Below are 26,880 nucleotides of genomic sequence, written 5' to 3'. Positions count from 1 at the left end.
CTGCTGGGGTCTGGGCCGCAGCGGGCAGGGTGGCCGGCCGGTGGGTGGGCAGCCACTAGCCCCAGGGGTCCTGGCCGAGCTCCAGGAGCCTCCAGACACCTTTCTCTCAGGCAGCCCCAATTTTTGCCCCAGGCTTGGGAGGGAGGGGCAGGGCCGACCGGAGAGGAAGGTGGAGGACCAAGGACTGGTCAGCAGGGTGTAGCTCTTGCCTCGCGGGGGCAGAGCGTCCTCGTCCCACAGCTTGTCCTTGAGCCGTGTGCCTGGACAGAGCCATCCCACAGCTGCCGTCTGCTGAGTGGAGAGTCCTGAGGGCAGGCACTCTTGCAGCTCCGAGCCCGCTGGCCCTCACAGCCGCCCAGAGGCTGCTCTGCCACGGGCTCCATTTTACAGAGCAGCAGGTGGCGCAGCTGCCACACTCACCAGCGGGAAGGGGCGGGGCTAGACCGCGGGACACATCCGCCTGGACCCCCAGCTGCCCAACGCTGCCGCCTGGCCCTGGACACACAGGCGTTTTGCTCAGCTCTACGGCGCTGTTCTTGCTGTCACCGTGGCAATGAGCCGCCTTTGTGGGCTCTTGTTAAGTGGTAAAGCCAACTCCCCTGCCCTGCAGGGGCTGCTGATCTTGCCTGGGCAGACAGAGCCCCAGGAAGAGCCTGCTCGTGGCTGTGGCCCCACGTGCTGTTGCTTCCCCAAGGTCCTCTGCTCCAGCCCTTGTGAAGAAGGGCGGGGAAATGGGGGAGAAGGAGGGAGGTGGGAGAGAGACAGTAAAGGCAGAAAGGCGAGAAGGAAGGTGCCCCAGGATGGGCCCTGCTCCAGAGCGAGGGCTGCCTGGGCGAGCAGACCAGAGAGGCCATCCGAGGGTGAGGCTTGGCACCCACCCGTGTTTACTGGACACCCGAGGGCCATGGAGCTTGGGACCCGTGGCTGCCAGACCCGCCCAGATGTCCCTCTGCTCTGCCTTGTGCTCCAGAGGTGAGTGCAAGCCCCTGCCCCAGGGCTGATGGGCCTGGGACTTGGGATTGAGCTGAGCGGGTCCCCAGGGGAGGCCTGGGGCCCTTGACACCCCAGTGCTTCAGTTTCTTTGAAACCCACGGCAGGATCAGCTTTTTGCTCACTGCACCAGCCCTGCTTCCCACTCCCAGGCACTGCAGGAAGAAAAGATGAGCCACCTGGATCTCAGACCATGTGAGTGGCCAAGTGGACCGTGAACAGTTGGTCCAAAAGGAGAGTCAACAACGGACCAGTGAGAGACGTGCCGGGGCAGTCCCTGCACGCAGAGGCCTTGTGGGGGCAGCAGGAGCCAACCTTTGGGGGTGGTCAGTGGGTCCAGGTCTGGTGATCTTGGACGCCACAGCCAGCTGAGGCCACTGAGAATGATTACGGCATTACAAGAAAGAGCTGCACAGCTGGGGCCCCAGAGACTCTCCCTGGAACAAGACAGGGCTTCAGGGGTTTGCTGATGCCTAACTCAGGAGTGTACCTGGGAGTGTACCTGGGACTGAAGGAGAAAGGGCAAGGGGGACAAGCCAGCACGTGGTGCGAGTCCGGATCACCCACCCGGCCAGCGGCCCTGGCCCCAATCTTTCCACAGCCTCATCGCTGCATAAGTCCCACAGGACGGCGGCTCCTCCTCCCCACAGTTGCACCCCAAAGCTCAGCAGATGTTTGCAGCAGTCCCAAGGGACTAGCAGGCAGGACTGATGAGGAGACAGGCCCAGAGAGAAGACAGGCCTTGCTCAAGGCCCACCGTGACGAGCCCAGCCCCAAACCCTCAGTGCCAGGGCTCTGTGCCTGCTTCACACAGCAGGAGCTAATGATCGCCAAAGGTGTGACCCCACAGCCCAGGAGCCCTACCGCGGCAGGTGCTTGTCTCGGGAGAACCCGTGGCGCGCTGGGCCAGTGCTCGGCTTTCCCTGCAGGCTCTGCAGCAGGCCCACCTCTCCACGGGCAGCTCAGTGGGCCCCCAGCTCAGCACAATCCCCGGTGCCAATACAACCACCAGCTCGGCGCTGCTGTGCCAGAAACGGTTCCAAGTACTTCTCGCGGATTCTCACTCCATTGCCAAGGCCCCACCAGGCAGGTACTATGGTTACACCCCTTTGACAGCAGACAGTAACCGAGGCAGAGAGGGTGCTACCTGAATTCAGCAGCAAACCAGGCCCAGGCCCAGGCCCAGGCCCAGGCCCAGGCCCAGGCCCAGGCCCAGCCCAGGCCCAGAGAAAGGCTGCGCCCTCTCTCCAGGTGAGGGCACCCCTCTGAAGCCAGCCTGGCAGTTCTCTGAGGCCCCAGACTGAAGACGCATTGACGGGAGGCGGGAACCTGGGCTGGCGTCCTCCAGGGGAGGGGCCCACACCCCCACTGTCACTCGCCTACATGCCATGTCCCATTGCCCTTCCGGCTGCCAGCCCCGTCCACTGCTCAGGGAGGGCCGCGAGGGCTAAGAACTGCTATTTCTGTCTTAAGTACATTCTTGCTCGACTGCACCCTGATTTCGTTTAGGATTTGCTTAATTTGGTTCTGGCCTGACGGCCTCTGTGACTCTGCTGAATTTATTAAAGAGGCACATACTGCCTGAGACCCAGAGTCTGCAGAGACGTTTGTCACCAGTCTGCATGCAGCCTCTGAGCGGGGTGGCCTGTGGCTGCCTTTGCTGCATCGGCATCACGAGGCGTTTGCCCCACAACGAAGTCAGAAGAGGGAGCCCGGGCACGGCCTGGCCGACAACGGGACCCCCGGCCACCGCAGCCAGCCCCAGCTGAGAGCTGCATTGGGCCACTGAGGCCAGGCGGCCCAGGGCCACTCACCGTGGTCTCGTCTTCGTGGAGCACCTGGTCATAGCCGCTGAGTGCGACGCAGAAGATGATGGCCGTGACGTCCTCGAAGCAGTGAATCCACTTCTTGCGTTCAGATCGTTGGCCCCCAACGTCGAACAGCCTGCAGGGGAGACAGGGAAGCTGGATGTGGTGGGCGGTGGGGCCCCGGCCGGTGTGCGGACACTGGTCGAGTAGGCGGCGGGGGGGAGGGGGCTTGTACACGCAACGAGCCTCCCAAGGAGCCTCACTCCGGGTGCTCAGGGCCGACCGCCGCGTCCCCGGGGCAGGGTGGCCGTCACTGCTTCTGCCCCATGACTGGGCTGTGCTCCCATACAGAGACTCAAAGACCTGCCCTTACATCTCAGGACTTTTACTAACGCCTCTGCAAGGTTCCCGAGAAACACCTCTGTGAGGTCCTCCTCTCAGGGTAATACGCACATCCTGTCCCTGGCTTTCTGAGCGTGTCTGTTCACGTCTGTTCACGTCTGTGGGCTGTGAAAACTCCAGAGCAGCCCAGGAGGGAGGGAGGCAGGCAGGGATCGTCACCTGCTACATGGAGGGACAGTGAGGCACCAAGGGGTTAAGTGCCCGGCAGGAGTTGGTGTGGTAGAGGTGGGGTGAGACCCAGGTCTGTCTGCAGACAAAGCCTCTGCTCTGTGCCTCCCCTTCCTCTCCCCATCTCAGACACCATCCCCCAGGGGGCAGGAGGGCCGTGGGGGTTGACTGTGGCAGGTGTGGCTTGGTTCCTGGAAGGAAGAGGTCAACCTCACACCTAACGCCCTGAATGAAGGTCCACTGCCTCCTAGGCCCGGGAGGTCTGCTGGCACACAGCTGCTGGGGTGGGCTGGCCCCTGACCTCCCGACAGAGGAGAGTAACCGCAGGCAGAGCCCAAAGTGGGCCTGGAACAAGGAAACAGGCCTTGTACTCGTCCCATCACCGCCTCCCTCGGATCCTGCTTCCCCGTCTGAAATGCTGGGCACAGGCTGATGGTCTCTGCAGCCCCTCCACAGAGCTTATGCTCAGACTCTGCAGGCCGGGCAGCCCCAAGCCCAGCCCTGCACCCTCTGCCCCCGAGGGCTGAGGGGGGAGAGATTGGAGAGAGTAGGGGGCAAGAGGCACCTTGTGGGGCCTCCATGCCCATCACTGTGCTCCCCAGGTTCAAGGGAGGCCTAGAGGCCCGTGTGCCCAGTGAGGCTCGTGCAGCCCTGCGGAGGTAGAGACAGAACTTCAACGCCCTCTGTCTCAGTGGGAACGGGCAGGGGCTGGGCCGTGGGCTGGCCAGCGGTCCTGGAGTCCAGCCCTCCCAGGGCGGGCAGGGGGCCAAGAAGCGGCCTTAAACAGGCCACTCCTCCTGTTCTGACACCTGGAAACCACACATGGAGGCAGGTAGGGGAAGGACAGCAGCTCCCAGGCCTCAGTGCCTGGAAGCTGCCCCAGGTGGCGCCACAACCCTCCAGCAGGGCCTGTTCTGAGGTGCTCAGACCCCTGGACTTGAGCTGTGTTCTGTGCCTGGGGACAGCCTTACTCCTCCCAGGCCTCGGTTTCCCCAAGTGCACCCGGAGAGGGTGGGTAAGCTGATCTCCAAACCCTCTCCAGCTCTGAGATGACATGGGTCCTGGGGTTGCACACATGTCGCTTGGGTTCAACCACCTTACTCCCCACCCCTCTCACAAGGTGGCCTCCAAGGGGCCACCTAGGTGATTTCCCCTCCTCTTCCTCCTCCTCAGAAATCACCCAGGGACAGGACTCCCCTCCTTTGTCCGCTTAAATCTTCCCTGTTCCTCAGAGACCCACTCCAGGACCCCTCTTCCAGGAAGCCTCCCCGCTCACCCCAGCCCCCGAACTTGGTGCAAGAGAGGTACACAGACAGGCCCCTTCTCGTATCTAACTGCCTGTCCCAACTCGAACGCTCCCCGAGGCAGGGCGACATCTGGGTGCTCCAGACAAGGCGAGGCCGAGAGGCAGGCTTTGCCCATCTCTTGGCACCCTCGCCAGGGCTCGGGAGCCTCCCTGGGCCTCACCTGAAGTGGAGGTTCTTGAATGTGAAGTGGGTTTCTACGATGCCAGTGGTTTTGACCCTGGTTCGGAGGATGTCCTGCTCGGTGGGCTGGTAGTCGGCAGCCCCGATCCGATCCAGGCTGTCCAGGTAGCTGGGGATGGCAACACACAGGGGACCATAGACCAGGTGCTGGGCACTGCCTTCCCCGAGAGCCAGTCCTGACCGGGGCTGTGGAATGATGGCACCAACCCGTCCAGGGCCAGGTGTGTGGGGGGGCGGCTGAGAAAGAGAAGCTCACGTCCCGGCCACACGCGCTCAGAGCCTCTGGCTCAGACTGAGGGCTACGCGCACGGTTTCAGGCACACTCAGACAAGGCCGAACCTTTAAATGAGACTAACATGTTTATAATAGTGTTTGTCATTTCTTCATCTTACAATAATAATGGGCAACAGTTAGGTTCTAGTCTTTATATGCATCATCATGTTTCATCTTTAATTTCCTGAGTTAGATGTACTATTTCACAGATTAGAAAACTTAGGTTTTCTAATGAAGGTGAGTGCCTCGCCCAGCTGTGAGCCAGGGATTGGGATTCCAACTCTTAACAGTTCCCTATGGTGCTTCCCAGAGGCCCTCTGAACCTCTGCCTGCCTCTTCCATGCTCCTTAGGGTTTATCAAGGGGGCCATCGCATCGTCCCATATGGTGCTCCTGGAAGGGAGGCTCAGAGGTCACACAGCCAGGCAGGGGCGGGGCCTTGCTGGGACCCAGGTCTTTGGCCTCAGAGCCCCTCCCACACCACCACTTGCTCTGTAGACAGACCAGGCCTTTGCACTTCGCCCACCCAGGCCACTCACTGGGAAGGGCTTTAGGGGTCGGTATCGGTTAGGTTTGAACCCCAAGCCAGGTTGGGATCCAGGAAACCAGGAAGGAGGGAGCTTGGTCAGGCTGGCAGGAAGATTCAAGGACCCACAGGGCCAGCCGGGCTACCCCTGTGCAGGGAGAGCCCCACACACAGCCCACGGGAAGCAGCCCTGAGGGCCTGAGGCATGGCATTATATGGGGTCGCAGGCTGCGCGTGGAGGGCCTGTGCTTTATCAGCACCTGTCCTGGGACCCACCGCGGGGCTGGCTCCCCAGCTTGTGGATGTCCACAGGGCTGGGAAGGGTAGACGCCTTCACCAAGGAGGGTGTCCCTTGGTAAACCAATAACCCAGGCTGCCTCAAATCCTTGTGAGAGTTCTCCCTAAGGAAATAAAGCTGACGGTGTGTTCCCAGGCTCAGGGAAGGCAAGCTTGAAGCCACACTCTTAGAAAGAGGACACTGCTAGGACTCGAGCGTGGGTCTGCCTGACTCTAAAGCCCGTGCTCTTAAACTGGCCTGCAGGCCTCCTCTCCCCTGTGGAAGGAGAGAGGTAGAGGCAGCAGAGCAGACCTGAAAGCTCTGGCTGCTGCAGAGCCTCCTCTCCAGGCCTGTGGGTGTCTGGGCAGTCTCTGATCTCAGCCTGGAGGGCCCCTCCCCACCCTTCCCAATCCTCCCAAACCCTCTGTGCATGCCCCTCCCCACACTCCCACTGCCTCTGCTTAGAAGCTGTGTTGGTTTCAAATCGAGCCTCCTCCTGTCGTCTCCAGCTGGAGACCAGGGCTGGGAGCCTCTGGTCTTGGCCCCCATCCCAGCTGGGGAACCCTCCTTTAGACAGACAACCTGGCCCTCTGTCTCTCGGTGCTGGCTGAGCCTCATGCAGGGAGGCGGCCATGGGGGTGGGGGGTAGGGTGAGCACAGTGGGCTGTGCACCTGCTGTATGTACTGTCTGCTGACTGTCCTGGGTGCTGGGGGGGGCATAGGCCCCGGAGCCTGTGTTTGTTTGTTTGTGTGTGTGTGTGTGTGTGTGTGTGTGTGTGTGAGGTAAATAACAGATGAGTAAGCTGTACAACATGTCAGGAGGTGGTAAGTGTCAGGAGGAAAGAATCAAGCTATCAGTAAGTGGGGAGGCTGGCTGGGGGCGGCTATTTGATATCAGGTGGCTGGGGAAGGCTTGTCAAGCGGGATGACATTCGAATGGAGACTGAGGAGGTGAGGGGATGAGCCTCTCATGCCCCAGCAGCAGGACCAGGGGGAACAGAGGCCACGACCTCAGGGGAGGAGGAGCCCAGGCTGCAGGCGCTGGACGGGAGGTGGTGGGGAGGCTGAACACGGGGCAGGCGCAGGTAGCGGCGAGACTGGAGGGGTGATGGAGGTGAGGGGGACACAGCACGTAGGCCCCTGAGGTCACTGTAAGGACTTGGAATTTCACTCTGGAAGGCTCTGACCAGAAGAGCGTTGGAATGATGGCTCTGCGGCTTAAGGAGAGCAGATGGGGAGGGGGCAGGGAGACCCAAGAGGAGGGAAGGAGAGGACGCTTTGCCAGCCAGCGCTGACCTTTAGTGGGGACCTCAGTCTGGGAAAAAATAATCCTACCAAACCACAGAACTACGTTTTACAGCCCCTGCTGGGATGTGCTCGGGTTTCTGGGTTTCTAGGGCCTGTCTCAGAGCCATCATTCAGAAGGGAAAGGGGAGGGCCAGCCGTGTTCACCCACCCCCGGTGCATGACACAGAGAGCCCTGGAGCCTCACCGGTAACATGAGAGGACGGGCCAGCTCCCCAGGGCTGGAAGGGGACATGTGGTGACTGAGGCTCTGGGCCAGACACTCACACAGTCTAGGACGTGAGTGGTGCCCCCCGGAGTGTGCCAGGCGACAGCCCTATTAGGCCTCTCCTTTCTGTCACAACAAATCTATGTTGAACTGTTTGACATTTCGGGCCTCAGCTCTTGTCAGAAGACGAGATTTAGCAGCTGAAACTACAACAGCAAAGCAACCCTGGACCAGAAAGTGTTTAAGGTCCTTCCGAACCTGACTGCCTGTAGGTCCCGCCCTTGCTCTCCTGGGAGCCCCCTCCCAGAGAAGACAGAGAGAGGAGGGTGGGTCTCCTCAGCTTAGCTGGGGGGAGTTGACAAGTACTGACTCAAGTCGTTCATTTCAAGTTATAAAGGTAACCACCAGAAGAACTAAAAATAATCCTGTAAAACTAGCAAAAAACTGGTGGTGGAAGTGGGGAACAGCAAAGGAAGGAAGGAAGGTCTGACTCCCTCAGCTTTCACAGCTGGAGGTCATTAAATACTATTTATAGTTGGAGGGTCAGGTTTTTCTGGACATCACTGGGACAAGTAAATGGAGATAGTTAACAGTGGGAGGGGAACAGGCCCGGGAGGAGGATTCACTAACAATTTTATACCTTTCTGTATTGTTTTAAAATTTTTTTGCCATGGGTTCATATTATAATTAGTTAAGTGGTAACAATTTAAGTGGGGGTCACGATTTGATGCCCTGAGGAGCCCCTGAGGGTGGTGGGGGGATGGGAAGGGCCTGGACTTGGGCAGAGCAGTGGGCACGGAGCGGGAGAGGAAGGGGGGGACTCTCTCCAGGCCTGAATGGCTGTGCGTTGAGGGGGAGATCTGGGTTGAGGTCTCTGACTTGAGTGTACAGAGAGAGGTGTGGACTTGAACCTTTGGGCTCGTACCCTTGGTCCACCAAGGTGTCCTGGGGGCTCATCAGTGGCTGGGGCCTGGGTCGTTACCACCTGGGACTCACGGGACCCAGGCACCTGCCCTGTGGACAATCTAGGTGTGCAGAGATGGGAAGACAAGTCCCTGGTTTGTTAGCTGTTGTCACAGCCAATGGCAATGTCCCAGAATCCATTAGTGAGCACTGTTTTCTCAGCGTTAGCCTCCACTACATCAGCACCATGGAGACAAGCGTTTCTTAATCTTGGTGATACTGACATTTTGGGTCAGGTAATTCTTTGCTATGGAGGACTGTACAATGTGTCTGTAGGAAGTCAGCAGCATCCCTGGCCTCTACCCCACTAGACGTCTGTAGCACCACCCTAGTCAGGACCATCGAAAATGCCTCCAAACATTGCCAATGTCTCCTGGGGGCAAAGTGGCCCCAGATGAGAAGCGCTGGTGAGGAAGCTGAGCAGATCAGTGTTGGAGCACATGCATCCTAAGACAGTGGGGTTTAAGCCCAGAGGCTCCCACTGAAAACCTGGACACGAGACTGTAAAAGTGGGTGCGTTTCCTGAAAGCTGGAGTGCAGTGCCAATGTCTTCAAAACAGAAGGCGTGTCCCTGACCACCACAGACCATTCCCAGAGGCCTGGAGCCCCCGATCTAGGGGCCAAGGGCATGTAAACTTCCAGACGCCTGGAGTGACAAGGCTGCAGCGGGCAGTCCTGTGATCCCCTGTCACTCCCTCTGCCTTCCCCTCTCCTACCCCTCCAGCCCTCTCTGGCTTTCAGCTGCTTCACCCCTTCTCCTCGCCCGCCCCACCTGGCCCCTCTCTCTCCTCTGTCCTTTTCTTCCCCTTATTAGTTGTAACACAGTATTAAAGTGTATGTTTGATTATTTACTTTACTTATCTGATGGGTTACATATTCCTTATTTTTAATTTTAAAGATAGAGGAAGGGAAAAGGTATTATTTTCTCAAAAAGAAGACAAAAGGGCACCATGTAAGTTATTTTCTGTCTATGTTGCCCTTGATTTGTACTTATGGGGTCAAGGGTTCTCCAGGGGGCAAAAATGCTGCTACCCTGACAATCTTCCTTCTGGAGGGCCAGGCCCCCTCCAGAGCAAGCAGGCTCCCTGGGCCTCTGGGAGCCCTGTTATCGGCTTGTGCCCCCCACCTCCCTGGCCTCCTTCTCATCCCGGGGGCAGGAGGAGAAGCCCCTTCTCCTTCCTTCCTGACACCCGAGGCAGAACACCTCACAGTGGTTCCCACCTCAGCAAGGACGCCTCCTTGCCCCACTGGCCCCAGCCCCTTCCACGCCCACACTGCTGCCCCGCTCTCGGCCTCCCGCCTGCCTGGGACACTCACTATTTGGCAGAGTCGTTGAGCTGATACTCCCGGGACCTGTTGAAGCACTCCTGGATCCCTGAGTCGCCCCAGAGTCGCATCATGGCGGAGAGCAGCTCTGGAGAGAAGGGCTCCGTGTCTTCCATTCGACTCACCACATCACACACCATCTTGGCATCAGCCTGTGAGGAGACATGGACGGCGGCTTTGAGGCCTCGGTGGGGACAGAAGCCCCGGTCGGGCACCTGCTAGGGCACCGGGACAAGGGCTCAGCCCTAGGCCTGGTCAGGGAGAGGGGAAGCAACAGAGGGTCCTTTACTCAAGGGCACAGTAATCATTACTAGACGGTTGCTCCATCTCGAGCCCTTTCAACCCTGCCGCCCTCCAAGTGAGCCAGAGACCCAGGCTCCCCAGCCCGCCGCATGCGGCTCAGGAAGCGAGCGGAGGTGCTGGAAACCTGCAGGTGTCCTTCGCAGTGGGAGAGACACGAAGGAGACAAGGTCAACGCCTGGAAGACCTGTAGCCAACAAAACATTTTGTACCAAGGTACATGGAGACAAAGCCTTCTGTGGAGACTTCCGGGATCAAGCTGTCCAGCTAAGTAGCTACTTATGTCTCAGAGCCTGTCTACTGCAGAAGGTCAATGGGAAAATGCTGGCACTGTGTCCGCTTCTGCCTGCCTGCCCTGGGAAGGAAGCCACAACTGGCCTGGAGGCCAGCAGGCCATGCCCATGATGTTGGCCCGGATCTAGCTCCCTAGGGACACAGGCCTGCCTGCTGCAGCCTTGTCACTCCAGGCATCTGGAAGTTTACATGCCCTTGGCCCCTAGATCGGGGGCTCCAGGGTCCCAAAGACCTCAGCCCTCGGACTCCCAAAGTCACCCTCAGCTGACAGAAAGGGCTGCCCACCAGGAGAGCGTGGGTCCCTGTCCATCTGGGAGATGAGTTTCTTCAGCACCGGAGCCTCCCCTGGGGGCAGCCACCTGCAAAGCTGGCCCTGGGACCCAGGCGTTGGGTGCCTTAGGCAGGCGGTGACTCAGGGATGCAGGGGTGGGTGAGCAGGGTTGGTGCCTCCACCTGGGGCTAAAAACAGGCCTGTGAGTCAGGGCCTATGTGCTGATGCTGCTCCTGTGTGCCTGCGTGACCTCGGGAAATCTCAGCCTGCTTGCCCACCTGTGGGATGACTGTGATAAACCTGGCCAGTTTCCCAGACTTCCTCCTGTGGACCCCTCCTTCAAGGTTCCTGCCTGATCTGTGAGAAGGGAGTTGGGACCTGAGGGGTGGGTAGGGCAAGACTTCCTGCTGGGGGAGAGACACCCTCCCACCTAGAGCCGCACTATGCCTCGGCCAGGCCACTCAAGGGTGTGGTTTAGAAACCATGGGCCTCCACAAAGCCACTTCATGCTCTTCTGTGTGTGGTCTGGAATCTTGGGAATCCCACTCCAGTGGGATGCAGTGCATGGTTTGGGAAAGGCTGGCCTGGCGCTGTCCTCCCAGCTCCATCTCGTCACCGAGGTGTGGCGGAGGCGGGGGTGGGGCAAGGTCCTGTGCTGGCGACACCTCTCTGTCTGCCCTTCTGTTTCTCTCCCATCTTCCCCAGCTCAGTGCACGCCACAACCATCGGCCCAACTGCTCAGACTCAAAGACTAGGAGTCATCCTTGATTTTGCCACCTCCCTCCCAATGTCCACTTCTCCCCATCTCTTCCTGCACAGCCCTGAGTCCGAGCCACCACCGTCTTTCCCTGGCTGCCCGAGCCCCCTCCCAAGGGTTCCTTGCCTACCTCTTGCTTCTCTTCAGTCTGTCTGCCACACAACAGCCAGCAGGAGACCGTAGAGAAAGAACCCACAACTTTTTTTAACTGGGCACACTGATATCCGACTTAAAGACTACATTTCCGGGCTTCCCTGGTGGCGCAGCGGTTGAGTCCACCTGCCGATGCAGGGGACATGGGTTCGTGCCCCAGTCCGGGAAGATCTCAGGTCCCGCGGAGCGGCTGGGCCCATGAGCCATGGCCGCTGAGCCTGCGCGTCCAGAGCCTGTGCTCCGCAACAGGAGAGGCCACAACAGTGAGAGGCCCGCGTACCGCAAAAAAAAAAAAAAAAAAAAAAAAAAGACTACATTTCCTAATTTTGCTTGTGGCAAAGATGTGACCATGTGACCTGTCCTACCCATGGAGAGGTAAGCCAAAGTGTAGTGAGGTCTTTGGAGAAGTCTTTGTAAAGGGAAGATGCACCCTTTTTCTCTCACTTCCTCCTTCCTGAAGCCTGTGATGGCTGAACTCTAGCAGCCAACTTGGATCATGAAGACAAGGTCTACACCCTAGGGACAGTGGACGGGTGATCTAAAAACAGGTCCTTGACGACTTTTTTTTTTTACATTGAAATTAAACTTATACCTCATTTAAATCACTATTTTCTAGGTCTCGGATATTCAGTCAAACCTAATTGTAATGGACACAATAACTCTCCCTGTTTAAACTCTTTCAATAGCTTCCCATTATCCCTAAATTCCAAGCTCCTTACCTTGGCCTCCAAAGGCCCCTGCCTACTTCTCGGTCCTAACCTCCTCCCACCTTTCCCCTTTCCTGGGCCTCCAAGCACACCGCCCTTCCTTCTGGTCCCCAGGTAGCCAGGGTCACCTCACCTCAGGGTGCTCCACCGTCCAGAACACCCTTCCCCGGCTCTTCCCCACCTCAAGTGTCGCTGCCTCAGGGAAGCCCTCCCCCACGCCCTGCGCACACCAACCACTCCACTGCCGCAGCTGTGCTGTGTGTGCCCGTTCCTCAGGGCAGGGATAATCTCCTGGTCTTTCACGGCACCCCCACCTCACAACACCCTGTACATAGTTGTTGGTGCTCAGCAGCATTTGTGAGATGAATGGGTCCTTGGCATTTTACTGTCAGGCACGGCCTCGATTTCTCACTCCACCCTCTCTATCTCCCAACTCCTCTCATCTTGTCCATTTCAACAACACTGTGTCTCGTTCAACCATGACAGCAGCTCTGCCCGGTAGCCATCCTGTTTAACAGATGGGGAGACTGAGGCTCAGAGGTGAGGTAACTTGCTCAAGGTCACACAGCTAGTAAGTGGGAGAGCCTGGACCCAAGGTTAACCTCTACTGTGCTCCAGCCAACAGCCCTGGACTTGCATCTCAGACACTGGTGTCCAGCCCAGCCCCCTGAGCAAAGGTAGGGGAGATGGATAAGGAGGAAGGTAGGAAGGGTCAGGCGTGGCGGGAGGGAGGGGCCTTGCCAATGTGCCCTGGAGGACAGTGGCAGCTGTCTGGCTGGGCCAGCCCCGTGGGGGTCAAGCTTAACAAGCAATTAATAGAGCCAGAGGAGGGCCTTGTCCCTTTGTCTTCCTGCCTTTGGGGCCCTGGGGGATGGGGCTCACACTGGGCCCGACCTTCCTGTCCAAGTCCCCTCCTGGGCCAGTGGCGGGGTGGGGGGAGGCATTTTCCAGCACCTTGCCCTCTGCTACAGCCCCCATGGCGCTGCCACCTCTTGCTGGTCAGAGCGTGCCCAGCTGTCCCGGCAGCATGAGGTGTGACAAAGCAGACGCATGTACCAGAGCAGACCCACTAGGTCTGACCTGTGCAGTGTTACTCAGTGGAGGATGCTGGGGCAGTGACCAGCTTCGAGGTGACAGTGAAGGGCCCGTCCCCTCTGATCTGCTCCATCCTTTTCTGCTGGATGGCTGCCCCCTCCACCTATGTGGCTTCCATTCCCTCCTTTTGGGACACCAGAACCTCTGCTTGCCTGAAGGAAAGCACTCTTTCCCCCGACTCAGTCTGAGTAGTTTGGGTGGGACTTCCTCTGTCCCATGGCTCCAGCATGGACACAGGGTCTGGCCCTGGCCAGTCCATCCTGCTGGCCTTAGTGAACAGTTTGGGGTGGACAAAGAATCCAACTTTGTCAAATGAGACTAACCCTACCAGCTCCAGGACACCCGTATAAACTATTAGGAGAGAGAGACCCTCAAAGGAAGGGCCCCCCTGAATGTGGAGCCATCACTGAGGCAGAGCTGAGAGAGGGAGGCGCGCCGGGTCCCCATAACATGGCAAAACACCTGGGTCCAGCTGTGCCTGCAGCCACACATACCTCTGGCTTTCCAGCTACCTTAATCAATCCTCTTTTTCTTAACCTAGTTAAAGACATGTTTTTGTTTGCTTGGTTTATTTTTGCACACGTACCCCAGAGAGTCCTGACAATACGCTGCCTGGTGTGCTGAGGCCAATACCAGGCTTAGCTCCTCCAGGCAGACCCATCCCGTTACTGCGGCCCACACAGTTCCTCTGGCATCAGACTCCCCTCCCCTCTTCCTGTCACGCCCGGGCACACGTCCACGCCCATGTGCTGCACTGTTTCCTGTGGGGGGGGGGCACTAAGATACCCTGTGGGCACTGGCCACGTATTGGACACTAGAGGCCATCTGGTGGGCTTCTGGAGACAGTCCTGCAAGGAGCTGAGGGAGGCTGTTCACGGACACCGTGCCTGGCAGGGCCCTGCACGGTTGGGCTGAGTGGGTGCAGGACATTTGTCACTGTGTCCCGCTGTCACACACCAGCATGCCTGGCCCCCAGCCACTAAGTGCCTGTAGTGCCCCAATTACTGCCACTGCCACAGACACCTCACAAACGTCTAACATGCCCCTGCGGGGCACCGTTTCCACTGAGGGTCAGTTAGGGAGCCATCTGCCAGCCCGGGGCTAGGGAGGTGGGCCCCTCTCTCGCGCACTGCCCCCAGCAGCAGAGAGCAAGGGAGGGGCGCTCCCTGCATGTGAGAGAGAACATGCCCTTCCTCAGACGCACGGGCCTGGGTGGCTTGGGTCTGGCACTTACAAAGTACCCAGTATGCCCACCCCTCCCCGGCTGCCACCCTCTACGGGCTGGGGCTGCCCGTGCTGTAACGTCCAGTTCCCATGCCACCCGCACCCCAAGACTCACTCCTTTTCCGACAGCACCCTTTGGTCACCCCTGCCTTGGGGTTCCAGTCCTGTTCCATGCAGCTTTCTAGGGGCTCAGGCCACAGGCTCAAGGCACCACCCAGAACTGGGGTCCTGGCTTGAGCAGGGCCTTAACGTCTCTGGGCTCAGCATCCTACCCTGAAAAAGGGGCTGACAGTATCTCAATCTCCTCACAGAGCTGTCGTGTGAGCAGACAGAGCACCAGCACAGGGAGGCCCTGGGGGCGGGCGTGCTGCTGCCCCACCTCCCCAGCTCCTTGGGGACCAGAAAGAGATGAGGAGGCCAATCTGCCTGCTCTCGGGATGCCTAGGGGTGGGGGCGTGGGAAGGGGTGAGACATTTAAGGACATGCTGGGACCCTGCATTTCTGAATGTGAACCACAGGCAAGATGCCATTCTTTTTTTTTTTTTTTTGAGTTTTATTTATTTTTTATACAGCAGGCTCTCATTAGTTATCTATTTTATACATATTAGTGTATACATGTCAATCCCAATCTCTCACCACCACCACCGCCCGGCTTTCCCCCCTGGGTGTCCATACGTTTGCTTCTATTTCTGTGTCTGTGTCTCTATTTCTGCCTTGCAAACCGGTTCATCTGTACCATTTTTCTAGGTTCCACACGTATGCGTTAATATACAATATTTGTTTTTCTCTTTCTGACTTACTTCACTCTGTAAGATGTGGATGGACCTACAGACTGTCATACAAGATGCCATTCTTATAGGTTTTGGATCAGGAGGCTCTGGAGAGGTTATGACTCTCAGGGACACCTGCAGGATTCTTCTCACCATACCAATGATTTAAAATCAGCATTAACATTTCTTTTCATCGGAGCCAGTGTAACCTTTCTGGTTAAATGACATCTTAATGGTCACATGTAGATGTCCTGAAGCTGCTCTAGGCAGAGGTGAGATACTTTTGGAAAGCCCCGCAACACTAGAGAACCCCATAGAAACCCTAACCATGAGCATCTGGAGAAAGGGGCGGGCAGGGAGAGGAAGCGGCACATGGAGATGGGGGGCATCTCCAGCATTTGGTGGGGTGGGGAGCTCAGCACAGGGTGCCTTCCAGAAGTGGGCTGCCCTGGGCCAACGCTGGGGAGCAGGGTGCCTAGGGTGGTGATGGGGGCGGCTGCCCCCGTGAACTGACAGTACGCAGGGGTCCCTCACTGTGACATGCAGCCCAGGGCCCCCTGCCACGGGGACATGGACTACTGGGGACTGGCCACGAGTGTGCTTGGGAAGCAGCACCTGCGATCCAGGGGCCTGTCAGTGGGGATGCCTGCTGGTGTCCAGGGGTGAGGGGTTCTACTTCCAGAAAGCTATCTCTAGTCAGCCAGCTGGTCCTGAGAGCCGGAACCCATACGATGAGGAGGGGTGTGGGCTCCCATGGCCCACAGGCCCCTTCCCGCCTGCCCACTCCGGGACACAGAGAGCCCCTCTGCACCAGTTTCTCTTGCCCAGTGTCTCCTGGTCACCCTTCTCAGAGACGCAGCAGGTGCCAGCCTGTGCTGTGCCACACCAGAGGTGATGGTGGGATGAGTGGTGACCCAGGGAAGCTGGCATTGGCCTGGCTGAGCCACTGGCAATGAACACCACACATCTCTGTGCACACGCCAGGCACTGCAGGGCCTTGCAAGTGCCCCGGTGTATTCATCATCTGAAACTGGGACTGCCAAGTGCATGTTAAACACTTGGGTCTGCAAAACTCTTCCCCTCTCTTCTGAGCAAAGGGGCTTGGAACTGAAGTTTGAGAGAGCCTTTTCACTCTCAAGAGAGGAAACACAAAGGATATGGTGGGGAAGCGAATAGGAATTTTCAGTCAGGTGACGCAGGTTCAAATCCTGGCTCTGTAGCTTTTTTTTAGCTTTGTGACCTTAGACCACTTAACCTCTCTGAGCCTCTGCTCTCTTATTAGTTCCCACCTCACAGGGTTGTTTGTGCAGATGAAAGAGGCTAAATCAACGTGACACAGCTTTGCAACATAAAGAGCCCCGCAAATGCTAGTTATTATAAGCAAAGGTGAGGTCTCTGAGACACAACAACAACCTGACATAAAATAAGCCCGCTTTGTACAAGATTTCTCAGGTAAGCATGATAAACTTGATAACAATAATCATAGTAATTATAATAATAACCGTTTCCATTTGAAGAGCTGCTTTGGATCTTTCAGAGTTTTCCTCCTTCTCTCATCTTTTAGACCAAGTAAAGTGTGACTGTGTGCATGTACACACACACACACGCACACACAGTCCTCTAGCTGCAGGGAAGTCTCCATTCTGCCCAGCCCTGCTGTGTGCACTGCAGTAGCCCCAGCTACCACCAGGGGGCAGGAGTGCACAGGCCAACAGGAGAAGGAGGACGAGCTGGACAAGTCCAACCCAACAGACCAGGCAGGCCAGGCCCAGTGGGCACAGCTGCCTTTCATGGGCTGCTGACTCTGTTCCTCAAGGGAAAGAGACAGAGAGACTCCCGATGCTGGAGGCCCAGCCTGAGTACTGCAATGTCAGCAGATGGAGAATGGCAGCGTGCACATTCTGGGCACTTCGTACATGCTACCCAGGGCCCTGCATCTGAGGAAATGCGGCAGTCACATTCTCTCTTGCACGTGCAGAGGAGTGCCCCTCCCTTCCCATCTGCCGCTGGGGGCAGTGGGGGAGAGAGGGGCCCCCTCCCTCACCCCTGCTTCCCTGGCCCTGGGCTGGCACATGGCTCCCTAACTGTGACTCTCAGTGGAAGTGGTGGTCCCCAGGGTATTTTAGACATCTATGAGGTTGTTGTTGTTAGTGGCAAAACTGGAGGCACTACAGGCACTTAGCAGTTCAGGGCTGGGCAAGCTTGGGGCTCTTTCTTCACTTGGACTTAGGAGTACTTTGCAAGGCCTGTGCCTAGAGCATGCTGTCAGGCACAGGGTCTCTGGGGGGACCGGGGGGACCTCACAGGCCTACCACTTGCCTTAGCGAAGGGAACCTTCCTGGCTCCCCAGAATGATCCTACAGCAGAACCAAGGGTTGGGTGCTGTTTCTAATCTTGCCTCCTTTCAGCTGTGCCATCCCTTCTCCAGCCATCCATCCACACATCCCTCACCCCCTATCTAGGGTACCTACCCATCCAACATCAGGCATCCACCCACCCATTACATCATCACCCATCAGCCACCCTTGTTCATCCATCAACCAACTCACTCCCACAACCACCCGCCCATCCCTTCTATCCTTCTACAGCGTCTGCCCATCCCTTCACTCTTCATTCGTGCACCCTTTTCATTCCTTTCACTCCTCTTTGATCTATGTAGCCACCCACCCATTCACTCACTTATCCATAGTACACCCACTACCGAGTGGGGTCCCCGCCTTAGGAACTTTCACATTTGCCAGAAAGAGAAATATTTAGGCATAAGGAGAGACTGTCTGCATCTCCCCAGCCTTGAACACATCACGGAACAACTGCCCCCTTGACGTCCCCTCCCTCTGTCCCATGGTCCCATCTTTGTCAGGAGCCTGGGGCCTTGTAAAAGGAAGACTCTCCTAAGACCTCCAGCTGGGCTCAGAGGATTCCTCAGGGATTGATTTGTCCTAAGCCCTTCTAAAAACCTTCTCTGTTTTGAGCCCAGGCTGCCTCCTGAGGAGGGGGGAAAGACTTGGGTTTTCTAAAGAACCTCATTTTCTGAAGGATCACACCCTTTTCCATCTCAAAACCATTGGGATCTTCCAGTTGTTTAGAAGCAGCTTTTCCTTCTGGCTTGCTATGTATCTTCAAAAACCAGGGGGTTGTGGGGATGACTTTGGCCCGGGTTCCAGCGCTCACTGGTTCTAGCGCTCGACACCTAAAAGTTTCCACTCAGAAACCATCTGCCAGCCCCTGTAATTGGTGTGGGTCCCACCCCTGGCCCTGGCCCAAGTTAAGCAGAAGGAGCCAGTGCTAGACCAGTGAATGTTTGCTTACCACAGGCTGGCTGAGCCCAGGGCTGGGTGCCGGGGATACGGCAGCCAGCAGGATCTGGAAACTGCCCACCCAAGCCTGCTGTCCAGTGGGGGCGTCAGACACATCAACCAAGCTGTGGAGTCCGAGTCCGGGAAGCCTCCTCCAAGGAGGCAGCCACTAAGTAAGGGCCACAGCTCAAGGAAAAACTGGTGCAGACGGGGGATGCGAGAGGGGTATGACTGGGAGCAGGCAGTCGTGGGTCAGCTGTGCCCACGAGGCAGGCACAGTCCAGAGACTGCTCTTCCCTCACGAGGGAATTAAAGGGGAAGCCGAGGGCCTTGCCAGGAAGCAGTGGATCCTGGAGGGCATCAGACACCCCTACAGCCATCAGCAGGGCCTTTGGACAATGGTGGGCTCGAGGTCCACACAGCCCATGGACATTAAATGAAGAATAGTACCCGGCCCGCACAGATGGTCCAGGAGCTCTCACACAGACCGAGTGCAGTGCGAACTGTGTACCCCCAACCCAGGGAGAGGGCTGGGGGCAGCCTGGGTCCCACTGTGGGCAGCTCCAAGATGGAGCCTTACCGAGCAGATGCTAACACTCCCTGAGTGTGGGTCTGGGGACATTCTCAGGCCCCCAGCCCTTCTCAGGAGGCATGGCTTTCGGCCTTCTCCCCAGCTGTGCTGTTCTTAGGTGAAGCCGCTGCGTGTGTCTCCTAAAACCACCCTGGCAGGGGTTTCAGGGCCAGAGGTGGGTAAGGAGACTGTCAGATACAGGGTGGGAAATGCTGAGGCCAGTGTAGAAGGGGGTGAGCAGGGCCTGCAGAGGAGGCCAGTGCCCCAGCCAGTGATAGCCGGCCAGAGTGCAGAGGGGTGTCCTAGGTGGGTGACTGGCAGAGATGGGGGGTGCAGAACAGCAGCTGTCCTGGGCCCTCTGGGGCAGTGGTGTGTTTATGTCACCACGGCTTCCGATTGCTTCAGATCCCAAGGATGGAGTGGGGAAGCATGCTTGCCTAAAACCCCAATCAGCAGCCCCTCTGGAACAGCCTTGGGTGGTGCCACTTTCTCTTGTTGCCCTTCTCCCCTTGGTGGGTCCAGACCTACCAGTCTATACCTCCTGGGAGGCTCTCCTAGACGGGGGCAGGGAGGACAGTTGAACCACCAGGCAGGCACTGTTCAGTCCAAAATAAACTTTAAGGTGAAAGGGACAGAAATGTCCAAATCCTCATACTCTGCCTCCTTTCTCCTGAGCTCAATGTCCTGAGATGGGAGAAAAGAACTGAAATTGGATAGGCTAAATTTCTAAGAAACGAACACGGGCAGAATGAAATTACCCACACAGAGCTCAGTCAAAGGGGAAGAAAAGTGATAATGGACAACCTCGTCTCTTCAGAACACTAAGTGACATCGGTGAATAGTTTAATTAGAGCCGTCTCAGCTGGGAGATATTAGCGACACAATTATGGAAGAGAAAAGATGGAAGCTGAAACAGCATGTACATGATGGGAGGCCGGCAGGTCCTGGAGACGACAGGATTGGCTGATGGTGCCTCTCCTTGGGCTTATTCGCTGACACCCCTTCCCTCCTCGTCTCCTCACTGGAGACGTCAGTTCCCGCACCATCCATTAAAGTGATTGGGGGCTTCCCTGGTGGCGCAGTGGTTGAGAGTCCGCCTGCCGATGCAGGGGACACGGGTTCGTGCCCAGGTCCGGGAAGATCCCACATGCCGCAGAGCGGCTAGGCCCGTGAGTCATGGCCGCTGAGCCTGCGCGTCTGGAGCCTGTGCTCCGCAACGGGAGAGGCCACAACAGTGAGAGGCCCGTGTACCGCAAAAAAAAAAGAAAAAAAGTGATGGGATGATGTTTTTGTTTGAAAAGGAGCACGTCACTTGTTTCTTGGACCTCAGGGACACAGCCTGGGGCAGTGTACCAGGTGTCCACGTTCTGCCTGACTGACCCTGCGACCCTGGGCAAGTCTCATCTGTTTTTGGAGTCTCTGTCCTCAAAGGCACAAGGAAGAGGTTGGCTGGATCAGTGATTCTCAAAGGGTGGCCCGCACACCCCTGGAGGTCTCTGAGGGGTCCACAAGATCAAAACTGTTTTCCTAACTCTATAACGATGTTATTGGCTTCTCTGCCTGCACTGATGGTACAAAAGCAACGGGAGACAAAACCGCAGCCCCTTTGCAGGAAGCAGTGGCACCGAACTGTACCAGCTGCATTCTGTTCTTTGCCACTGTGCATTCACAATAAAACCAATGCCAGTTCTACTTAAGAATGTCCTTGAGGAAATCGTCAAAATTATGAATTAAAAGAATCTCTAGGGACCTCCCTGGTGGCACAGTGGTTAAGAATCCGCCTGCCGATGTAGGGGACATGGGTTCAAGCCCTGGTCTGGGAAGATCCCACATGCTGCAGAGCAACTAAGCCCATGCGCCACAACTCCTGAGCCTGCGTTCTAGAGTCCACGAGCCATAACTACTGAGCCCTCGTGCCACAACTACTGAGCCCTCGTGCCACAACTACTGAAGCCCACGCGCCTAGAGCCCGTGCTCCGCAACGAGAAGACCGCACACTGCAACGAAGAGTAGCCCCTGCTCACTGCAACTAGAGAAAGCCCACGTGCAGCAATGAAGACCCAACCCCAAAAATAAATAAAAAAAATAAATTTATTTTTTAAAAAAAGAATCTCTACCCTGCACGTACGTCTTTTTCATATTCTGTGTGATAAAACATGAAGTGTGCTGCAAATTGCAGATGATGGTTGTCTGGAGGGAAGGCACTTGTAAGACTGCCCTGCCAGCCCAAACGGTCCCTTTTTGTTTTCACATGACACCACTTTTACTTGAAAGAATGCCTGACAGACAAACAATGGTAATTCAGACTTGGTCTTTGGAAGACATTTTCTAAAAAACCAAGCGAGCCTATCACTTCAAGGAAAGCAACTAACAAATTTGTTACCAAAATGAAAACATTCCAACTTTCAAGCGAAAAATCAGAATTCTGGAAATTTGTATTTAACACTATAACTTGACAGCTTCCCAATACCTGAAGACTTTTCTGATAAGATAGATGTTTTTGTTAACAAATGTGAGTTCTTCACATTCTCCACTGAAATACGTCAACGTTTGGAAGATGTGCATAACTCTGAACCAGTATCTTCCAAATGATCAAAATGATATTAAGAATCATGCACAGTTGACCCATTCAAAGTGCAAAGTAGATCAATGGATTTTTTTAAAAAGACTTAACTGAGAGGAAGGTACAGAGGTTTCCCATAACACCCCTGAGCCATGCATGCAGAGCCTCCCCCATTATTGACATCACTCACCAGAATGGTACACTTTTTAATTTATTTTTTAAACCAAAGATGAACCTACATCGACACATTATAATCACCTAAAGTCTGTAGCTAACCTTTGGGTTCACTCTTGGTGTTGTACATTCCATTGGGTTTAGACAACGTATAATGACATGCATCCAGAACTGTGGTATCACACAGAGGATTTTCACTGTCCTGAAAAATCCTCTGCACTCTGCCTATTCATCCCTCCCTCCCCCAGCCCCTGGCAACCACTCATCTTTTTACTGTCTCCACAGCTTTGCCTTTCCCAGAAGGTCATATATTTGGAATCATACAGTATGTAGCCTTTTAAGATTGGGTTCTTTCACTTAAGTGATATGCATTTAAGGTTCCTCCTTGTCTTTTCATGGCTTGATCACTCATTTTTTTTAATGCCGAATAATATGTCACTGTCTGGGTGTTGCCCAGTTTATTCATCCATTCGCCTACTGAAGGACCTTTTGGTTGCTTCTAAGTTTTGACAATTATGAATAAAGCTGCTATAAACATCTGTGTGCAGGTTTTTTGTGCGGACATAAGTTTTCACATCTTTTGGGTAAATATGAAGGAGCATGATTGCTGGATTGTATGGCAGGAGTATGTTTAGTTTTGTAAGAAACCACCAAACTCTTCCAAAGTGGCTGTACCATTTGGCATCCCATCAGCAATGCTTGAGAGTTGCTGTTGCTCCACATCCTCACCAGCATCTGGTGTTGTCAGTGTTCCAGGTTTTGGACATTCTCAAAGGTGTGTAGTGGTGTCTCGTTGTTTTAATTTGCATTTCCCTGATGACTTATGATGTGGAGCATCTTTTCATATGCTTATTGGCTATCCATATATCTTCTTTGATGAGGTATCTGTTAAGGTTTTCGGCCCATCTTAAAATCAGATTGTTTGCTTTCTTATTGTTGAATTTTAAGTGTTCTTTGTATATTTTGGATAACAGTTCTTTACTGAACCTTTCTTTTGCAAATATTGTGCCCGAGTCCAAGGCTGGTCTTCTTATTCTCTTGAGAGTGTCTTTCACGTAACAGTTTTTAATTTTTATGAAGCCCAGTTTATCAATTCTTTCTTTCATGGACTGTGCCTTTGGTGTTGTATCTAAAGAGTCATGGTCACAACCAAGGCCATCTAGATTGCCTCTAAATTATCTTCTAGGAGTTTTATACGTTCACACTTTACATTAGGGTCTGTGATCCATTTTGAGTTAACTTTTGTGAAAAGTATAAGGTCTGTGTCCAGATTCACGGTTTTGCATGTGGATGCCCAGTTGTTCCCATACTGCTTGTTGAAGAGACCAATGAATTTTAATGTAACAGAGTAGGAAATGGTCACTGATATAGTTTCAGATTCTACCCTTTAAGAAACTACTGCTTGGGACTTCCCTGGTGGCGAAGTGGTTAAGAATCCACCTGCCAATGCAGGGGACATAGGTTTGAGCCCTGGTCCGGGAAGATCCCACATGCCGCGGAGCAACTAAGCCCGTGCGCCACAACTACTGAGCCCATGTACCACAACTACTGAAGCCCTAGGGCCCGTGCTCCACAACAAGAGAAGCCACCGCAATGAGAAGCCTGTGCACCGCAACAAAGAGTAGCCCCCTCTCACCACAACTAGAGAAAAGCCCGCGCGCAGCAACGAAGACCCAACGCAGCCAAAACTGAATAAATAAAATAAATAATAATAAAAAAAGAAGCTACCAACTGTTCAGTTTTAGTGAATTTCAAAGAAGGACTATTTGAAAAGGCTGGTAAAATACTCCCTTTTCTAACCATGTATTTGTGTGGGGCCAAATGTGATTCAGATTCTTCGACCCAACAACACATTACAACAAACTAAACACAGATGCACGTGTGAGAAACGCAGCTGTCTTCCATTAAGCCCATTAAAGAGACGTGTAAAAATGTGAGACAACGATATTCTGCTTACTGAAGTAGTTTTAGACAATATGTTGATAGTAATTTTCATAAAAATGTTATTTGTATTAATATGTAATGGGTTTATTATAGTTACTTTTAAATGAATAAATACTAAACATTTGTTGTTTTTAATTTCTAATGCAATAAAGATTGATAGCTACAACCTACATAAACAAAATGTTTATTGGGGTCCTCAGTAATTTTTTTAAAATTATAAAGTGTAGTGTAAAGGTGTTCTCAAGCCAAAAAGTTTGAAAATCACTAGACCAGATCACTCTTTCCCAAACATTATCCCTTGAACACCTTCTAACTTCTGCCCAAGTTCTGTTCCACCTGATGCCCATCACATCTTAGACACATCTTTGTACTTATGAACTTCATATCCTTATGGTAAACGGAAACTCTGCATGAAGTGACTTAAATAGAAGACACCCAGCAGAATAACGACAAGGAAAGCCCAACACTAATGTGAAATTCTAGCAGGACCCTGCTCCCTATCTCCCTTTGTTAGCAAGGGGGACCATGCAGACGGAGGCCCCCAGCTGCACACGTTGAGGGCCAGCTGATGAGGTGGAACTGACTCACACCAGACCTTCTCATGGGCTGAGAGGCAGGGCTTTGAGCTACAGACAAGACGTCTCAGGTAGAAAATCAGGAATTATGAGTTTTTGCCAAAGGCTAGTAGTGGTGGAAGACTGCCAGGGTTGGGGTTGAGGAGGTACCTCTAGGGTCAGGGGCCAGGGTAGGCCGAGCCAGCCAGCCCAGAGGACCAGCAAGCCTAGGGCTGCGGCCTCCCCGGGACCTCCTGTGAGCCTAGGAGCTGATGACTTAGTCACAAAGACACACAGAGACACACAGATACACACACACACAGAGACACACGTGCTCAGAACTCTGGTGGTCAAGGAGTTCTAAGAGATAATAGCAGTAGCTTGTATTTAGTGAGAGCTTCCCAAGGGCTTTATTTCATTTAACGTTCACCAGTATTATCGTTTTCCCCCCTTCTATAATTGGAGAAACCACAGCTCAGACGGGTTATGAGACCGGCCCAAGCTCACTCAGCTGGCAGGGGGCAGACTGGGATGTGCGCCCCAGCTGCCTGCCTCCAGGGCACATGCTCTGTCAGCACCACGAAGCACTGCTTCCCCTGGTTGCTGGATGACCACCCCCTGGCAGCGCCGGGCCCGGAGCCCTGGTCTTTTGACGTCTCCGTGAGGGTAGGGTCTGGGAGAGCTGGCCCGTGCACACTCTCTTGCTGCCATCGCCTGCTCTGCTTGGTCCCACTGCTAAGGGGCTGGAGCTCCCCAGGGGCCCGCTGGTGCCCATCCTGGGGACCAGTGTCAGCATGTTGATGCTGCAGTATTTACAATGAGGCAGGTGGGATGGCGACAGGTGTAAAAAACAAGGGTGATGAACATGCGGGTTAACCAAAACACAGGTGAGGCAGAGTGGCACCCACGGCTGTGCACCAGCTGGGCCAGGCAGAGGTCCCAGCGGGCTGCCCTGGCAGGCAGGAGGAGGAAGGCACAGTGGGGCCAGGCTGGCTGCCAGCTCCCTGGACTCCCAGCACCTGGCCACAAGAGGAGCGTGGGGCTGGGGGAGGCTTGGGGCTGAGCGAAGCCTCCAGGGGCCTGTCTCTCTGTGTGATGTGATATTGGCAGGGACGGGGCTGCAGCAGCCTGGGGGCTGCCACCTGAGCAGCTTTCTCTGAGGCCTGGGATCAGGGCACATGGTATCCCCTATCCACTTATCCCCAGCCATTCTCATCTCCCCGACATTGACACTGGGTGATCTTGGGTACCATGGACACGGGGCGGAACAAGTCTGTACAGACCTGGGCGTGGGACGGTGGTCAACTGTCCCACCAGGCAGCGTCCCAGGACTCAGCTCGGCCCTATGCTGAGGAAGAGCTGCACAGGGCTCACTGAGCGAGAGGGGCAGCCCCGGGACGCCCCCACTCAGGAGCTGGCCTCACTCTCTGAAACAGTGGGGCTACAAAGGGGGCCATATGGTGCCACCTGGGCTCAGGTTCCTTTGTCTCTCTCTCCCCTCTCACCCCTTTCCATGCCCTGCTCCCCCAGCCCTGGCCAGGGTAGAGGACAGTCCACACAGCACCTTCATTGGGGTTAGAAAAAGGGAGTTTTTCCTCGGGCCACATGGCTCGGTGAGGGGAAGGTGGGCTGCATTTCAGCCCTCTCATGGCCCCTGGGTTCGGGATTCTCCTGCAGGCTACAACCTGCCACGTAACTGAGCTGCAGTCCGTGGAGTGTGAATGTGCAGTGCGCTGCTCTTGGACCAAGGCTCTTCAGGTGTAAGTGTGCTCCCTGCCCCCTGAATGTAGAGGATGACAAAGTCCGTAAGATAGAAGATCCAGTGTCGTGAATCACCATGTGGAGGAGAGCCACACACCCACCCAGAGCACCTGCCCAGACTATTAGCTGAGCAAGAAATAACCTGTTGCATTTGAACCATGAAACCCTTGGGGTATATTTTTTGTAGCAGCTAGTGATACCCTGATCAATACAACCTGTTAGTGGTCTTCCTCTTCTGGTTTTTGTTCCCTATGTGACATCTGGCCTCTGTTTAGCCCTAGGTTATGGATTATCTGGGACTGTTCCTCTTCTATTGCTTCAATGAGCAAGATGCTGCCCTCTCCAGAAGACTGTAAGCTGGTGAAGCTTTCTGGAGTATTGAAGAATCTGGGTCCCCCCTCCGCTCCCGTCTACTCTCCTGGAAAAAGGAGAAAGTTGTGCCCTGAAGCAGTGTTTCTCAAGCCTCAGTCACTTACACACCGACCACTGGCATAATTTTTGTTCCACAGAACAATGCATGGCACATAATATAGAAGCTTGATAAATGATGGTAAATTTTTGTTGTGTTTCTATACCATCTACTATAATTTACTTAATATCTTTCTTTAGACTTTTATCCACTTAAACTTATTGTACAAGAAAGTAAATTTAGTATCACTAGCAAAAATATCTGCAAAAGGATATTTGATATGCTAGTTTTAATTTTTTTTCTAA

At 54.9% G+C, this 26,880-nt stretch overlaps 1 protein-coding gene across 4 annotated transcripts in view; it reads right to left on the bottom strand.

The window, feature by feature from the left end:
* Positions 1-26,880, bottom strand: part of GNAO1 (G protein subunit alpha o1) — a 171,719-nt gene that overhangs the window by 14,387 nt on the left and 130,452 nt on the right. For all 4 annotated transcript variants that reach the window (XM_082607727.1, XM_082607726.1, XM_082607729.1 and 1 more), the window contains 3 exons: positions 9,724-9,884; positions 4,836-4,964; positions 2,805-2,934 (listed from right to left, as the gene is read on the bottom strand). In XM_082607727.1, the coding sequence (XP_082463853.1) occupies positions 2,805-2,934; positions 4,836-4,964; positions 9,724-9,884 (420 nt within the window). The remainder of the gene's footprint in view (positions 1-2,804; positions 2,935-4,835; positions 4,965-9,723; positions 9,885-26,880) is intronic.

Source organism: Mesoplodon mirus (assembly GCF_964341445.2).
Source record: "Mesoplodon mirus genome assembly, chromosome: 19".
Taxonomy (NCBI): Eukaryota; Metazoa; Chordata; class Mammalia; order Artiodactyla; family Ziphiidae; genus Mesoplodon; species Mesoplodon mirus.
Note: the sequence above shows the minus strand (reverse complement) of the source record. Positions and strands in the feature narration are given on the sequence as shown.